Genomic DNA, 18,283 nt, shown 5'->3' with positions numbered 1-18,283 from the left:
TCAGCAACAGTGACACAAACTGCTTACCCTGTCACTCGAAGAAAATTTAATGCACCTTGGATCTTCTTTAATGATTTTTTTCACTTCTTTCCATGTTGATGTTAAAGTTATCTTTCAAAAGAAGCAAAAATAGTTGAATTAAAACAAAGATTATAAGAATACGGCATGTAAGTATTACTACATCTAAAGCTTTTAAATATCTCCCAAATCCACTGAAAGTTGTTGCGGTATTTTTAAGGTTGGGTTTTGATTATAGTACTACATTTGTATTTTTAATTAGTTGATTTTATATATTTATTTTTCTTCAGTATTTTGCATGGCATTTTCAGATCAAAGTCCTCACAGTTTACATCCCAAAGTCTTTCTAGTACATATTTACGTGAGTGCATTGTTAAAAATTACCTATAGAAAACTTGCTTCAGAGTTACCTACCTGTCATCTTATTCTGTCACACTAAACATCTGCCTGATGTTCTAAGCACTTTTAACTAATGCATTACAAAACAAGGGAAAAACTTTCAGGTTAAAAGAAAGTTGACTCGAGTCAGTACATAAGTAAAAAAGAGCAAGACTCAGTAACACCCCACAGGACACAGAAAAGGTGCTGCATCTCCACAGCACGACACAGAACACAAGCCCAGATTCAGTAGCACAAGATAAAGCAGGAGAACATCACAAGAGATGAACCTGGTAAGACTATGCACTGATACTCATTAAGACAAACACCCTGGGCATCTGAAAGAGCAAGATGCCATATAGTAAAGAGTGTCAGATAACTCAGGGTTGAAGAAACGTAACACCCTGCAGGAGATAAAAAGATCACTGATTAGAAGTTTGAGTGCCAATGAACTGTACGTTAAACCAAACTAACAGATAAACAGGTAAGGAAACATAATGCACAAATTCCGTTATGAAGAAGAAAAAGGTAGTGGTGAGGCAAAGGGGCCCTGGCAATAAAACCAAGCCAATCAGATCAATTTATCTTCTGGTTTTCTGTCACACACACCGGGCTGGCAGAGATCTGAAGTTTGGATATATGCAGCTCTTACCGCTGAGGTTTCATCCAGAAGTTGCCTAAAGTGTTCCCTCTTCTTTTTGGTAAGTGCTTCAATATGTTCATTAAAGAGCTTCTCTTTCTCTTCTCTTTCTAGCAAGGAGCCAGATTCCCACCGATGATCTTTGCGTAAAGTCCTCCTGGTATCAGACCACGACACGTCTGAAGAACGCACCTGACCCAAAAGATGATAATTTTTTTAAACCATTTTTTCTACAGGTTGTTGATATTTCTGATATACTACTTAGGTTTTTTATTTCTCTTAAGTTTCAAAGATTCAAAAACCCAACAAACCAGCTTATAAGTAAGAGACTGTAGTAGCTTCCCCACAAATCCTGGACAGGCAGTGGCAGAAGGAACTACTCTGCATCAGTTCAAATGCAGATGGAGATACCCGCCGACCTGGCTGCGTATTCTCTCAAAAAGAAAAACCCAGCACCCTCCTCCCCCCTGCAGAACGTGCTATCTCAGCCATAAGCCTCAGAGCTGCCACAAGATCAACCCTAAACACAAAGCATTCTCTTCCAACCAGCGGCGAGGGGAAGGCAGTGGGGAGAAGACAACAGGATTCTATTTCTACATAAACTTAACTACAAACGGCAAAGAGCTTTCACCTAGTGCAACAGTTACAAAAGGAAAGCAGTGAGAAGCTGAGCAGGCCTGTCCACATCTCACCATGTCAGACAGAAGCGCCTTGAAGTTCTGTATAGCCTCCTCCCGCTTGTGCTGCTCGCGCTCTCTATCGATTTCCTTGGTTTGCTCCGAACGAGCTTTCTGGACTTCCCGTTCTCGTTCACGCAAGCTTGCCTCGATGCGGGCTTGTCTTTCCAGCTCCTTTTCTTTTTCAGAATCTAAATTCTGAAACGCAATAACAAAGTCTTCTCAACAAAAACAATACAACACCTTTCACATTGTCATTAGACAGGTAAGTAAATTAAAGGGCTATCAAACTAAAGGCATCTTGGAACAAAGTATTTCTAATTGATCTGGGATCAATAGTTGAAGCATTACAGGGTTTACATGGGGGAAAGAAGTTTGGTCACAACACTGATCACCTAACAACTATTCTCAGGAGCATGTGTCTGGTGTAGGGACAAACTCCAAGTAACGGGGGACAGGGGTAGAGTGGTGTCACTGCTTGTTAGCCCAGTTTTACATTCTCAACCGTTTATTGCCTGGAAGAGAGAAGTAGGAGTATTGGATTAAGAGAGAAAAACCAGCAAAGGAACTGTGTATGAACCATCTACATTCCCGAAGGGAGCACAAATAAATACAGAACAGTCACAGCAGAAGAAACTCTGCCCATCCTGGTAAGAAGCAATCAACGTGCTGTCTGTATTTTCTGAAGTTTTACAGCCATTTTCACAACCAGGGCCTCGGCAGGAGTTTCTTGCCTTTCTCCTCTGCTGGATAAATTCTAGCACATGCGCTGCGTGCGCGTACATGCACCAGGGCCCTCCGCAGCACCACCAGGACAGTACTTTGAACCTTCAAGCTGTCGTTCTGGGGTACTTCTACAAATAACTGTGGTGTAGAGTTCTCTTTAGTATGGAACTAAAGCACGTACTAGTTTATCTTCTGGTTAGTTACCTCACACACTAACAGCAATGTGACCCACAGAACATCCAGTCAGACTTCCCCATGCGTACCTTAGCTATTTTTTCTATGTACTGTTTGAAAAGATCTTCCCTCTGTGAAGAGCTATCTACTGCTTTGTAACGGGGGTCAGTCTCTACTTTGTCCTTCACTTTGCTCCAGCGAGACTGACTGTCCAGGTGGTGATTAGCCAGTAGCTCAAAGAAGTCCATTTTGATCTGTTTTACAGACGGAAACAGAAAGACAATACTTGAGAAAGATACTTTGATACCCAACAGTTTGCTCTTACGAAAAAAGGAGTCAACTTACCTCCGACAGAGGGAAGTATATTAATATTACATACCATCACAATTTAGAGAAATCGCTAAAACTCTGAATTTAGACATAACCATAACTAAAACTCACTTCCCCTTGGGACAACTTTGCTAAAGCAAAGATGATCTGCTACATCTGAGATGAAGTAAAGAATGGTTCACCAGTACAGCTTTTATTATTTTACTCCAATTTAAGCTTTTTTTTAGCTTTTATATCTCTCTCTCTCAAAGTAACAAGTTACAGATTCTACATTACAGCATTTTGCATATTAATATTAGAGAAGCTATGCAGTTTTAAACAGGGCTCTAGACAAATCAAGTATTTATGGATTCATCCTCCAAGTCTACAAATACTTGGATCTGCTGATAGAGAGCAATGTCTTAAGATGGATCTAACCAATCAAGAATTATTAATTACCATAAGATGGATATGCACATATATACAAAAAGTTTAAGGAGATGTTTTAGTCTGTTTTTTCAATGAGAAATGGCATGACAGCACTCTGTCCTAAACAGCCACCACAAAGGGCTGGCAGAGGATCAATCGTATTTGGTTTTTTATCTGAGACAAATAGCAACATCTTTTCATCCAGACTCCCAGAACCAGCAGTTGCAAGAGCGACTACTGCACCTTTACTACATCTCCTGTCTGGGGTAGATGATCTCCCTGTTCCTGCTGCACTTTAGGTCCTTGGTATTGTCTCCTTGTCATTTCCCTGGAAGTCTGGTTTGGCCCGTAAGCCTCCGTCTCACGGGAGCGGGGAGGCGAGGGCCCGGGGCCTCGCTGCCACGTGCCAGGAAGGGCTGCAGGGACTCCGGGCGCCAGGCCAGGGGTGCTGCCTTCACAGCACCCACACCCCGCGGGCCGCAAAGCAAAACCCCTCTTTATGGCACATTAATTAAAAACCAAAGCAAAACTAGGAGAAGGGCTGGCCATTCATTCTTTGGTACCTCTCTCCTCACCCCTTTAAAAAAAAGAAACCCACCAAAAGCAGTTTAGCTCCGAACCACTGAGGTTCGTGAGGGAAGCGAGCAGAGGGATGGGCGAACAAGCTCTGGCTTGCCAGAGAACTGTCACAGCCCGATTCTCTAAAGATGTGTTTTGTTACAGAATGCAAGAATGAAATGAAGATCAGAACCAACATTCTGTAGGCTTGCCCACCGACAATTTTAGTTCTTCACAATATTAACATATAAACATAAAGACTTTATAGGCTTTTTTCTTTACTATCTCAACAAAGAGGTTAAGATAGTAAACAAAGATTAGAAAACAACTGGTTAGTGCCAGTGGGAAGTTGTTCTACATCTACAGCACTATCACTTTCTTAAAGTAGCTGAACAAAATGCTAAGCAAACCGTTTATTCATTGTAAAATTAAGAATGTTGTTTCAAAACATCTTAAAACATGCATGCAGTATCAAAAATATGAAGCTTTCTAAGCCATGGCATCAGAAATATTTGTTAAAAACCAAACAATTCCCAGACGTTACTACAGAAGTCTGTAAAGTAAGGGTATCTCCGAGCTCCAGCAGCAGCGCCCTGCACAGCTCACGTGTGTACATCCCGCGGGACGGGAACTGCCCGCCCGCAGCGCTGCTGGGAGCACCGTGGCACCAGCTGTGACACAAACCCAACCCCAGGACCCCCGCAGCCCGCGGGAAGACACTGCCACGGTTCACCGTGGAGCGTTCTGGCTCGCAGCGGAGGCGCCGGCGGCCCCCCGGCTCCCGCGGGCGCTCGCTCGCTGCCGGCCGGCCGGAGCCGGGAGGGTGCAGCCACTTCCCTCCGAGAACAGGCGGTTCTCCGGACCCTCAACGCCCCTGAAGTGTGGGTTTAACTGCAGTCACCTGCAGCGATAGAGCACGAGTATTGCAATTTGGGTTTCGATTTTTAAAAAAAGGCCAAAACTTCTCAAAAAACTGAGGCAAAGACATCTCACCAGGGAGTAACCTTTTTGGATCACAGCTCCGTGATGTTACTGCGCAGACACGCAGGGCTACGCGGGGTATTACTGAAGGGAGCTCTGGGAGATCCTGCTGGTGTCCGCACACGCCTGCAGGGCGCTTGCAGCTGGACCCCTGGCACCTCAGGCTCCTCTGGAGGACACGGAACAGCGCCGCGACCCGGCACGGAGGCGAGCAGCTCGGCCAGAGTTACGGGCTCACAGTCCCTTCCCACACCCTCAAACCCAGGCCTGCCATCCCAGCAGCTTAGCGTTGTGTTTACTCACTGCAATTAGCCACACCAATGAAAACAATCGTCTGAAGCTGGCTGCTCCATCACCACCCAATAGGCTATAACTCAACGAAGCAAAATCAAAACATTATAGAATTTAAAACCCTTACGTTAAAGATTTCTGTAAAGTTGATCCTCCTTAAATAAAGATTTTGGACTTTTAAAACAGACTGAGAAAGCTTCAGGTTAAATGCCTTAAATTTTCTTTTATGTTTTAAGCACTTTCAAAATCAAAGGAAAATAAGACTGAAAATATTTCAGGTGTATTTAGAAGTCTTTTTTTTTTTTTGGCAGTTAACACATTGCAGGTACAACTCTCATCACTTCACAAGGAAAAAAACTAAAAAAATGTAAAGTACCGGAACTGCGGGAGGCTAAAGTCACCACACAGAGATACCAATTCTTTCCTCACTAGGGAATCCCATAATATTTGCGTGTCAGTGATTGACAGCTGTCAGACTGAACTGATTGACAGGCCGCACAGCACATAACTGTAAAGTCTATCCACTTGTTATAAAACAGAATACATAAAATGGTTACAAAAGGCTTTTGGAGAAAAAAACATTATTTCAAAAGCAAACAAACACAATCTCTCTTCTTTTAAATTTTCAACTTTAGAACAATCATGCAACAACAAAACAAATATTTACTTTTTTAAAGTCTTCAACTGCACTATTAAGCTGCAAGAATGCTTTAAAATTCCATATTCATAATCAAAATGCAGTATGTAAAAGTCTAGTTTTGAACTATATCAGTTCTCCTCTGAAAGCACAATCATTTATTGATATCAGCAATAAGTCAACATTTGAAAAAAATTGAGTACAGAATCAAACTAGACCAGAGTACCTAGATTAAAAAAAAATAGGCAAAACTTACTGAATAACAAACTGTCCCCAAATCTAACCTGTTAATCAGATTTTTCTCTTTTGTAAGCATTCTTAGTAGGTGAAATTTGCAGTAACTTTATACTACAAAATAAATATTGCAGACTTTAAAATGTCAAAAATGATTAGGCTTTAGAGGTTATTTTCTCCATTCGCACAACACACAGGGACATTTAAGTAAGTGGCTGCGTATTTCGATGATAATATTTGATGCCACCTCCACAGCGGCCTGCTTCCCCAGTGGTGAGAGCCTGCTCCCCGCTATTGACAGTACGGGCACACGACATTTGGAATTCATTAATCTTTAATAGCTGACCTTTAATTCTAATAAGCAGCAGTTTATACATAAGATATATTTACTGAAAGATTTAAAAGTCACTGAAGTGCTAGCTTTTAGATGGAAAGAGAAGATATGGAATCTGTTTGAAATTTAAACGGAGCATCCTATAGAGAATTTCAAGTTCTTACTGCCTCCACTGAGAGAACAGAGTTCTGGGGCTTCCAGCCAAACGGGGCAGGAATCCTTTTCCTTTTAATGCTTCAGGATAATATAACTTCAAAAAAATAAAATAAAAATCAGCCATTATTCCAGTTAATAATAGAATGTTACTTGCTCAGATAAACAACAAGAAAGTGTGCTTATTTAGGTAAACTCAGCTTCACAAAGTTCAAGTCTATATACTCTAAAAGTCAGTACACCTGCAAACTCAAAATAGTTAGTTCAGAACAACCAAAGGGACATCCATGAAGCGTTTACACTGTCAAAGCTCTCTGGAAAGAGCAGGACCGTGCCTCAGAGCAGGCTCACTGGAAACCAAGCACTGGCTTCGTCCCATCGCACTCACGCTCACGCCATTCACGCTGCTGGAACGAAAAAAGTCACCTTACCTTCTCGCCTCTGGTCTTCGAATCTTCTTTTTCCTTCTTTCTTGCCGCTGTGATAAACTCATTAAACAAGGCCTCTCGATCTTTCATCTTTTCAATTGCCTTGAATCTCGAGTCTTTAGCATGCTTGGCTGCAAATTCACTAAAAGTAGTTCTGCAACAAAATGGCAAGTGAACTCATTTGGCAGAGCTGTCTTTGCTGGGAAGCAGGTTCAGCAGAGAAAAATCTCTTCTGCTAGAATACATGCCAGAGCACAATTTAAAAAAAAAAAACAAAAAAAGAAAAAAGAAAAAAGGCAACATCCTATGATCTCACTACAGAGATGCTTGATCAATGTACTATATAGAAAGGAGTCAGGTTTAGGCACACACATGAAAGGTACTGTCAGAGACTTGCAGGGGTTGGTTGGTTGGTCTGAATACAGCTACCTGCAGAAAGTGCAGGTGTAGGAAGAGAGATTACAATGCAACCAAGAAGAAGAAATTAAAAGCCTCAGTTGTCTACAAAAATCTTCTTTTTGTGGGTTAGCAGTTCAGCCACCAGTCTGTCCAGGTATTTCACAGCTGTGAAACTGAAGATTTTATGTGCACTTACTTGCAGCCAAACCATGCTAAGAGTTCACCAGGAAAATAATCTTTTGGCATTAGTCACAACAGAACACTGGCTGAATCGGTTTTTCCTCCTACCGTGAGCACTGCATAGCCTGGTCTTAACACACTCGGAGTTGAAAATATTTTCAACACTATGGGCAGAGGCAGCAATCCTGGGCTTTCAACCCATCATCCCCACAGCACTTCCCTGACTGTTCTCTCACCTCCAGGGCCAGATTCCAATCTGTGCAGTAGATATAGTACTGCCACTTACCTCGAAAAAAACCACTACTGTGCTTTTTCCAAGCTCTGATGCAAATCTGGCCCCAAGAATACGTGAGACACTTATAATCATACGAATGTTTTCATCACAGCATGGAAATAATTAGACTTGGAAAATCCAGCCTACTGTTGCTGTAGGGTAAATTGAAACAAGAAGAGAATTTGGTAGCTTATTCAAAAAGATTAGAAAGTGAATGTACAGCTATATTGAAGAACAAGAGCTGTTTAAGTGAAGTGGAACACAAACTCTTGAGCATGTTGGACTGAGATAGATGATAAAAAACCAGTCTGGCACTCACAGAAGTACAGCAATACCTTTAGACAAACACTGAAACCAGAAGACAAAGGATAAGATTAAACAAGACAGTATTTCAGCTGGAACTCTTTCCCACCCCAACCCATAACCAGGTAAGAGTCAATCCCAATAAGACACATCGGAGGTATCCTGGAAGCTGAGGACACTCAAGCTAACACAACAGTCCACGTTAATCTCCGAATTACACGTTAAACTTACTACTGATGAACTTTTTCTTAAAACACTTCCGTGCCTCCGTTCTTCCCAGCCCACTACTGTCGAAACTGCTACCCTTATTACATGAGCAGGCAGGTGTTTTAAATAAGAGTTATTAATCAGACTTGAAGTAATTTAAAGTGAACATAACCCTGACTTCCACCAGATTTCCAAAACGGGTCACTGAAAAAAATTAAGCTGAAGTGAAACAATTGAGTTGTTATTTCACTGTAAAAGAATTAATGCCAGATAACCCAAGAGATGCTGAAAGAGAACGCTTTAGAGCTCATCTGGTGACATATTTCATGAACTCTATGTGAGAAAGCTGCGAAACAAACAACTCTAGCAGTAAGATCTTGAACGCCACTATATTCACTGTCACCACCTTGCTATTATCACTGCAAGCAGGTCTGAATATGAGGGGTATGTAAAAATTTATATATTAAAGTAGCTGGAATATTCTGTCATATTATCATTAACATACTTAGTAACCAGAACAACATCCCTTCAGCCCCCTCCAAACTGAAGAAACCTGTCCAGTACTTCTCAGAGACTACCAATATTCTTAAGAAGAAACAGGGTTATTAAGGAAAACTTGTGGTGGGTCATGAGGTCTTTCTCACAATCCGGTCAGCATGCTGGGGAGCTCTTCAAAACAACTTAAAATATGCAAATCATTATAAATCTCAAATTCTACTATTCCAAGGGTTAGGTGAATACAAGCAGGCAAAAGAAGATTTCAACAGTGTCTGATGATTCTTCTCCTCTTTGCCCATTTTGAAAGAGATTAACCTACCCAACACCACCCAACATACTTCATTCTAATAGAGCTTATGCATATGAACAAGAAGCTCCTACCTTGGATTAATCTTTGCTTCTTCCATCATTTTCTTGAAATCCTCCTTGGCCTGCATTATTTTGTTTTTCTTCTCCTTGCGCTCTTCTTCTGCTCGGGTTTTCACATACTGATCAAATACCTACAGAAACACCAGTCACCGACATAAAACATACAAACCTGAAGGCACATAAGCTCTAGGCAAGAGGGAGGAAAAAAATCTCATTTCTTCCCCTTTCTCCTGTTTCCTTTCCTCTCACCACAGAACCAACGCAGACGAGGCACAAAGAAGGGTTTGTATATATATATATACTTGTATAAATACAAAGGGTAAATAATCTTTGTATTTGAATATGCAACCTACTCCAATCTGCTGAACATGTAGTGCAACCATATCTAGACATGTGATCTGAGACCTGTGAAGAAGTTTCTTACGCATTCATGTTACGTTAACATTTTTCTGGTGATACGTTTCAGACAGCAGACACTTCCTGTATTCTTGAAGTTTTCCATTTCCCTACAACCATTTGAAGAAAAGCTTCTGGAGTGAGAACCTGCTTAACAATAAAAACGTGCTTTGTTTTTTTTTCCCCCGACCACTTTTTTTCTTTAATAGATAGACAGACTATTCATTATGCCGATATTTTGAAGAGATACTGACAATTCTCACCATTTCATTCAAGCTTTGGGAGCTCTCTGTATGCATGCAACTTTCACTGTGTTAAAATATTAGCTCTTCCAACCACAGGAAAAATAAAGCCTATCAAGTCACTTCTTTCCTTGCTGGCTTCTTCCATTTCCAGACAAACCCTAATCATAACAAAAATCCCTTCCAATACTGATTAGTCTGGAAGATTAGCAGGAACAAAACTGGCAGACCGAGGATTTAGACAGAGCCTGTAGCAGCTGGATGGGGAGTGAATTTGACTTCTCTTTTACCTGTTTTCTTTCTTTCGGGTTGAGAAGTAAGTAACGAGGATCAAAAACTATCTTGTGTAGCTCTTTCTCCCATGTTGAAAAAGCAGAGACCTTTAATTAAAAAAAAAAAAAGTCAGATTTTAACTAATGATTAAGTTTCTCAAATATACATTAGCTGTCCTATAATTTTCAAGCAAAACTGTACAACTGATGAAAAAGGGGAAACAAACTCATCCTGAAGTATTCATCACTAATGGATGATAGAAACTGTCACAGCAAGTTTCAACACTAATTGGCTCTAAAAAACTTCTAAATAATGCTTAATTACTACTACTGTGTTGCATTAAAAAAAAAAGTACATCAGAAGAAAGCCTCGAGATTCTATGCTCTCACATCCCATGTCTGCTCTATACCTTTTTTAAGTGTTACGAGTGCAGACAGTTCTGCTACAGAAGAGATTGATTTAAACACATTCAAGGTCATCTTAAACAAGCTTTATTAGAATCGCCCCTTAAAATCCAGTTATTGAAACTAAAGGAAAGCTGCACGGGCAGCTGGAACCACTTTCATTTTTTAAAGTTACTATATAAAGTTATATTCTAATAGAGTAATTTATCTATCAAAACTGATTTGTACCGAGCAGATCTCAAATTTAGTTCACTAAAAGCAAAAAGTCTCCCACTTAAGGGTAAGAGTGTAGAGACCACAGTGGAACTTACTGCTTTTCTCATGTAGGAACATTTCCAAAAACATTAAGAATGTGTCCAGTTTGTGTGTCCTACTTATTTTCAATGGCGGCATTCAATTACATAATTAACTTGGAAAAAAGTTTTAAAAAAACCTCAAACTGTCTTGATACTGTTCAATTTCAGTTACTTAGAAATCAAAATTTTGCTGTAACTGTCACATGCTTTGAAACATGGAGTCTTGTACCAAATGCATCCACTAATCAGAGGAAGGCTGAGATTATTTTCCTTCCATAAAGCACCACAGGTTCTGAATTCATTAAGAACCGAGACCTCTGCCTCTTCCCTTCTCTCTCTCTCTCACACACACAGAGATTTCTGACCCCTCTTTCTAGAAGCATGTCCTTGAATTGCTTCATCCGAGCCTCCAGAGGGACAATGGCTCTCTCTCGGGCAGCTTTAATTTCAGCTTCCATAGCAGCCTCCTTCTCTGAATCAATATCTTTGTTATCATCTTTCCTGAAAAAAATTAAACATACAGTATAATTTTAGAAGCAGTATGTCAATGCTGTAGGTTAGAAACTGAACTACCCCAGGCCGGGATGGCTGTAACCGAGTACTGCAGAAGCGCAGGCCGACGCACCGTGAAAGCCCCTCCCTGACTCTTGGGTACGGATGGATGCTTCCACCCGGGCAGAGCTCAGGACCCAAGGTGTTCTCAGGAACCTCAGTGCCAACACGACTGCACTAAGCGAGCACATCTGGTTGTGTTCAGTGGTCTCGCCAGATGTGCAACAGATTTTACGTTAACCACACAAATTTTCTGACCTTCTGTTCAAGAGCATGAAGCCCTGTGAGAGGCTACGACTAAGGGAGTTAGCTCAAACGGAGAGCACCTCACAGTCACTGCAACAGAAGGTGCTGTAACACAGGTGATACACCCACCTGTCAAAGCACTTCTGGAAAAAGAAGTGTGCTCTTTGTTGATTTAAGTTTACTAAGAGCAAACACACTTCGGCCCAAACAAACTCAAAGCTCTAATTGTAGACAACTTTATCATCATCCCTAAGAGTACACAATAACAAATAAAATGGTAAAACCTTTAGAACAGCGCGTAGGTAAAAAGCAAAGTGACATGTATCCCTTCCAATGGGCAAAACAGACCAAAGACCTAAACAGAACTCTTAAACCTTTACAAAAGAGTGAAAACAGAGTCATCACTACGACAATCTGGATGGCTGGATTTTTTGGCAACAAAATCTTGTGCACAGAAACTAACAAGCTAGATAAACAAGCAACAGAAGCAAGTTATTAAAGATAAACCGCACTCAAAATATTCCTTGCATTCACCAACTTGTACCATTTATTTCCATTTTGAATGGTTTCCAAAGGAGATGCTATTTCCTCCATACATGAATTTCAGCTGTCTCAGAGAAACAACAAATACTTGAGCTGCTAAAGTAAAACAGCAGAAAGCTGATGATTGTGTTCACCGATCCTATCGCTGCTCTACTCCGCTGAATACAACAGTACACACGCTGCTCAGATGAAAAACTTCAGTTATTTTATCTACACAGACCACTAAGTATCAAAAAAGCAAACTTACTTGCGCTTTTTGATTTTAATAGGCTCATCTTCATTTGCTTCCTCTGTAGATTCATGTTCTTCTCTAACTGTAACAGATTTCAATAATATTTTAGATTTTACATTTATGAGAAGTTTGTGATTTACAAACGAAGCCTTGTGCAAGGACAGAGGACAGTATTCTGACAAGGGAAGATACACAGCTTGCAGTCGCTCGGCAATGTGGTGGCAGGACTAACGGACTTGTGGCCAGCTTGGGATTTAAAGTGACAAACACCGACCTCTTATTTCCAGGGAAATAAAAACCTCAGGCCAAATAGTCTAATGAAGCACATTTGGATCTCCTCATCACCTACTCACACTTTGCCCTCCTCCAACTACCAAGCCCACACGTCATCCCAGGATCCGTTACCAGAACTCATGCCAGAAAGAAGCCTCATCTCAGCAGCCTCCTCCTGCATGTTCCCTGCTCTGGGCAGCTGCTTCCAAAACTGTTTTCCAGCTGACGTTCTCCAAGTTAAAACCTCTTCTGTGAAAGCCCATTTGTACATTATGATTAATCTTTTCTGGCCCCCAAATTCCTCTTACTCGTAAAACAAACGCAGTTCCTTTTTTCAGTCAGTAAAAACTGTGGGGTTTTTTTCCAGCCTGTTGGCATTTAGAAGAAAAATCAACCCTGTTAATATCTACTTTCTTCAATAGACAGTTTTTTCCAAAGGACTCTATAAATCTGCATTCTCACCAGCCTTCTTAAATTCAAAAGTTACATACATTCAATACATTTATCACACTTATTTAAATATTGCTAGTTTTGGAAACCAACACCAAATAAGTGATAAATTATATTCAGACTTCTTAAGAAGGCAGTAAGATTGCTCTTACTAAGTTTTTTTCCTTCTTCCATTCCTTTTTTGTGAGGAGGTTCTTGAATAATTTTGTCCACATCAGCTCTTCCAATGAGGTCGTCTGGTCGGTCCCACATAGAAAGTCTAGTGGTAGGGTTGTAGAAGAACACACGCTCGTCACCAGTCCACACCACACACCTGGAAACGAAGTCAGACGGGAAGTCCTGCATTAGCTTTGTCCTCAGCCCTTCATACACCTGCTACCACACTCAAAGCCTGGAACAGAAGGGTCACAGAGAGTGCACAACTACCAGACACTCCTACTGTCCCAGTGAGAGGCCAAATCACTGCTTTCCTCTGCTAGCAGATTTGAAATGCAATTTTAAGAATGCTTTTTATCAGGAGCTGCAGTATACTCAGTTCTTCTCTAGAAAAACGTTTTAGACAGCTGAATCAGATTTTGGCATAAATGTACCTCATCTCTTCAATGTCTCACTAAGTATAAGAAAAAGCAACCTAATGAGCCTGCCAGAGCTTCATACTTGATGGGATGAAAGAACCGCAAAGTCACTTGAAGTGAGACAGTTTTAAATATTAATAAAAAAAGCATCAATGGCTAGATTGCAAAAATTAATATCTCCTTCCCATCAGTGAGATTTTTACCTTGCTCATCCAAACACACAAAGGTGATTTATGTGTATTACAGCAAGAGTAGCCTCGTCATTACATTATACACATAGGCACCTCATGAATATCTGTGCGAAAAAAAAAAGATTGTTTTGGCCAGCAGCTGCACCTATCCGTTCCCCAAGCCTTAAAAACAAAGCAAGTCCAAGATATTTTTTTTTTTGGCCATTATTTCATACCAGATGAGGAGGAAGCAGTGGCAGATGAAGGGGGCTGGGATATGAACTCTATACGGGGAACACACCTCACAGGACTGCAGTCAGGGCTGTGCTCACCACCCAACACCCCGAGCACTGGCACAGCCTGAACAGCACTGGCTGGAGGAATCCAACCTTATCTGAGACAGAAGCATACCCAGAACGGGATCTCCACACACTGTTACTGTTCTGACTACCCAGCAACCTTCCTGGTGGCTACAGGAAAGGAACTCAGTCCCGCCGCAGGGAAGACTGTTACCTACCAGGGGGTCCCTGGAATAGGGGTGGTTGCAACCGGCTTGGCCTTCTGAGCTGCTTTTTCTTCTTCAGTCATTTCTTCCTCTTTTGGCTCCTCGAGGAAAAAGCAAGTTACGGAACTCAGGCAATGACAGCTAGCTAATTATTTATTAAAAAGTAACTAACTTGTTTAAAGCAAGCAAACGTATTTTGAAACAATGCTAAGAAACAGCTCACAATTACACTTCAACCATGCTTAAAGCAGAAGCACGGGAATTTCAACAGTAACTGCTATTCAGAAATCTCAATTCAGAAAACTTCTAAGTGTTTACTCAACCTTTGACTGACTGCAATGAAACCTTATTTAAGTGCCTTCCAAGATTTGCAGGGATCAAGGCCTGAATACAGGGGCAAGGGTGTACTTTCTCACAAAGAAATTTTGATTTATTCTTAATTTACTTGAAAGTGCAACACAGGGTACAGAACAGTCAAAAATCTGCAACCACCTTTGTAGCAGAAAGAACCAAACTAGCAACTACCTCAAAAGTAAACAGGGTAGAGCGGTAATGAAACCCAGCAACTGAATCCTGCGCTTCTGCTTACTAAGCTACACTGAAGTTCACAGAAATCGGTATGAAAGCCTTAATTTTTATCCAAGCACCTTAGCATCTTCAAGAACTAGGCTTTCTCAGCACGACAGAATGCCTTGCAAGAAAGTAGTTAATTTTGTTTTCTGCAAAGCAAACACTACAGACATTTTCTAGGACATTTGTTCCTGACAGACTAAACTCATCAGTTACAGCACAGGGAGAACTTGTAAGCTTTGTTTCAAAACTGTTCAAAATAAAGAAGAAATAGAAAAAAGCTATTAACTATTAATGTAAAGATCTCAAGCATTCAGGACAAGTTTAATTTTTCTGAACACCTCAAAATCGGCGAGAGAACATTAAGTCTATGTAACTAGCTAAGTTTTTTCCATGTTCTTACTAATTTCTTAACTCACATACTCTGTGTTTTTCTTTTAAAAATTTTCCTTACGTAAAAAATAAAAATTTTTTAAAGAGTTATGAGTCCAAAAAAGGAAGGTTTTCAAAATCACCCCAGGAATTTAAGAACTCCAATTACTAACCATGTCTCCTGTCAATATGTCTGGTCTACAGATGCATCCACACCTATAGGATGTAGGATTCAAAATGGCAATACTGACTATTTGGTTGCAAGGTCTTTTACCTCCTTTATAAGTTCTTTTATAGGTTCTTCTTTTGGCTCTTCTTCTTCTGTCTCCATCGGTAAAGGCTCCTCCGTAGGTTCTTTAATTGGCTCTTTAATCTTCTCTTCCATTTTTTCTTAATAAAGATAGAATTTTCCTTAGTATTATTAAGAAACCATTATAGAACCACAACAAATTTATCAGTATGATTTTCTAAGCATAACAGCAAAACAAAACTTATTTTTATTGTATTTTCACCACTTTCTGTCCTTCTTGGGCTTTACAGTGTCTGCTTACAGACACAATTTTCTCCTGTACCAAGATCTACTTGGGACTGGAAAACAAAATACCGTGAGGCAGCCTATTCTACTAAAAAGCTACCTCAAGTGTACCAACAGAAATAGCTGAAAAAACAATAAAAATATCCCCCAACAGTGCAACACTGAAGACCACTTTCAGATTTGAGATGCTGTTGACAATAAAAAAAAAACCCACACAGAAAATTCACCGAGTATCATCTGAGGATTGCTCTGCATCAGTTTAAAAAAAATTAGAAAATACATAATCTTTAATTGGCAAAATTGGTATTTGCTGTCTTAGATGTTTTTACCTCAGTAAAAAGATCTATTATTTAAACCTGAATTATTTGAAGGATGGGTATTAAACGAGCTAACTGTCTAAGTGTTCTGAATTTGTCTGAACAAAGATTTCTTGTAACTAAAAAGTTCAGCAGACCATAAAAGGAAGAACTATTTGAGTTCGACTGGATTTGTGTTTCTAAGACTTTATAAACGGAATGAAAGCCACAGGACTTTTGCCCCTTCTTCCTTATTTATGATACAAGAACAATTTCCCTCCAGTATCACACCACCCATGGACGTAATGTGGATTCAAATAAACACAAGTCACAAAATACGACCAGAATGGACAGGGGGAAATAATTTATTTTTTCCTCATATACCAAATATGCTTATATACTTAGTTTTTTAAGATCTAAAATTAAGCATTTCAATGATTTTCATTCTTTACTGTGTTACAGTCTTTAGAATAACTGAATCTTCCTCTCACTTTGTCTTTCTGCAATTGGGATCCTCTCAAACACATGAGTGTGTAAAGTGCTTACTTTCTACTGGAGCGGAAACACGCTTTACCCACGTGTCACAGGGTTTGGAAGCAACTCTAGAACCAATACTCTTACAATACAGCAGGAAGCAAAGAAACTCTAACTCGAGACTAACTCAAACGGATACTTATAATCAGCATTTCAAAAGATTCTTAAGGGAGATAAGGGATTAGAAATATTCACATTTTCGAACACAACCGTTAACGGTCTAAGCAATTTTGCCTAGTATACAGCTGTATTTAAAAAAAGAAAGTACCTTTTTCTTTCAGTTCTTGGGGTTTTTCCCACGTTGACTCCAAAGTCCTATTGTTATAATAGTAAGTCTTTCCATCTGCCGTTTTGTACTCTGTCCACTCAGAGACTGCTGTTGCTCCGGCCAAGGTAGCAGGTGAAGCAGCAATGGCGACCTGAGGATGGATCATCGGTACAATGGGAGGGGCCATGCCTGGCAAGACACCTGCAGAAAGAAGAAAAAAAAAGGAAAAGAAAAAAGAAAAAAGAAAAGGAAAGAAAACAGTAAGTGACAATGAAGTACTAAGAACCAAAACCTAGCACTGTACTGACTTAATTTACAAATAATCAACCTATATAAATAAATATAAAGATTGTTTTCAAAGTTAAATTGGAAAGCAATGCATTGCTACTAGATTTCCTTCCTGTGTTTTACAATCCGTAATGCCCATATTACCAGGCAAATTAGATAGCTTTTTATTTTAATTAATGTGTAATTCTGCACAGCACAAAGCTTGTTAGTTTTTAGACATTTGCTTTAATTCTTCAAAATTAAGTGCTCTATTTATTTTTAAAGTCTTTATTAGATCTCCATAGCAACTAATTATTTTTTTTTAAATGTACTACATTGTTTAATTATGCTGTCAATTTAAGAGATATTCCTATTGCTCTTTTAAAAAAGACAACAGTGGCTTGAATTTGAGCCATATAATACCGAGCAAGAACTCTGACAAATCTTAAATTGTGACTTAAAAAAAGTTAACATTAATTCAGAGCCTTGGATAAAACCTGATGAGAATTAAGTAATTTCAGACTGTGTGGTGGTTTTGATTAGCACTGCAGACCAATTGGAAAAAAAACATTTTACTCACATCCTAAGGCAAAATGGCAAGTAACTATCCAAAGATAAGAAAGCCAGAATGCTACGTTATCCTATTATTTCTCTACTCATCCCAACAAAATGGAGATATATTGAACATATTTTGAATGACAACTTCTAGAAAAACAAATTGGATAGGACTAGAATTACGAGATTGTAATTTTGAGCCTTTAACATTTATATGAAAAAATCTTTTTAAATATTGGAAAGCACAAGCACACATTACACACTGCCGTATTGTCAGTAAGTGACTTTTCTTAAATCCACAATTTGAAAAATGAAAATTTATACTAAGACGCACATACACGCACACCAACATGCGAGCACAATCATGTCACTATACATGTGGAAGTAGGAAAAACAAAAATCCACACACAAAAAACTAATAAGTATGGGCATGAAGAGATTCACAGTTATTACAGAACTCAATGATTACAGAAAACTGTACTAGATTTTTTTGTATAAAATAAGCTAACACTAACAGTTATGTGGGAAAATT

General features: G+C 39.7%; 1 protein-coding gene across 7 annotated transcripts in view; it reads right to left on the bottom strand.

Moving 5' to 3' along the window:
* The window catches only part of TCERG1 (transcription elongation regulator 1), a 33,581-nt gene that overhangs the window by 2,535 nt on the left and 12,763 nt on the right, over positions 1-18,283 (bottom strand). For 5 of the 7 annotated variants that reach the window (XM_074916598.1, XM_074916602.1, XM_074916604.1 and 2 more), the window contains 13 exons: positions 16,930-17,130; positions 15,571-15,686; positions 14,367-14,455; positions 13,257-13,417; positions 12,397-12,463; positions 11,174-11,309; positions 10,126-10,215; positions 9,210-9,328; positions 6,971-7,121; positions 2,703-2,867; positions 1,729-1,911; positions 1,049-1,228; positions 28-111 (listed from right to left, as the gene is read on the bottom strand). In XM_074916598.1, coding sequence (XP_074772699.1) covers positions 28-111; positions 1,049-1,228; positions 1,729-1,911; positions 2,703-2,867; positions 6,971-7,121; positions 9,210-9,328; positions 10,126-10,215; positions 11,174-11,309; positions 12,397-12,463; positions 13,257-13,417; positions 14,367-14,455; positions 15,571-15,686; positions 16,930-17,130 — 1,742 coding nt within the window. Of the gene's footprint in view, positions 1-27; positions 112-1,048; positions 1,229-1,728; positions 1,912-2,702; positions 2,868-6,970; positions 7,122-9,209; positions 9,329-10,125; positions 10,216-11,173; positions 11,310-12,396; positions 12,482-13,256; positions 13,418-14,366; positions 14,456-15,570; positions 15,687-16,929; positions 17,131-18,283 lie in introns of all 7 variants that reach the window. The other 2 variants (XM_074916599.1, XM_074916600.1) reach the window with 2 other exon arrangements.

The sequence above is a fragment of the Athene noctua genome, chromosome 12 (assembly GCF_965140245.1).
Source record: "Athene noctua chromosome 12, bAthNoc1.hap1.1, whole genome shotgun sequence".
In the NCBI taxonomy this organism is placed as follows: Eukaryota; Metazoa; Chordata; class Aves; order Strigiformes; family Strigidae; genus Athene; species Athene noctua.
The sequence above is the reverse complement of the archived record's forward strand: the minus strand, read 5'-3'. Positions and strand labels throughout refer to the sequence as shown.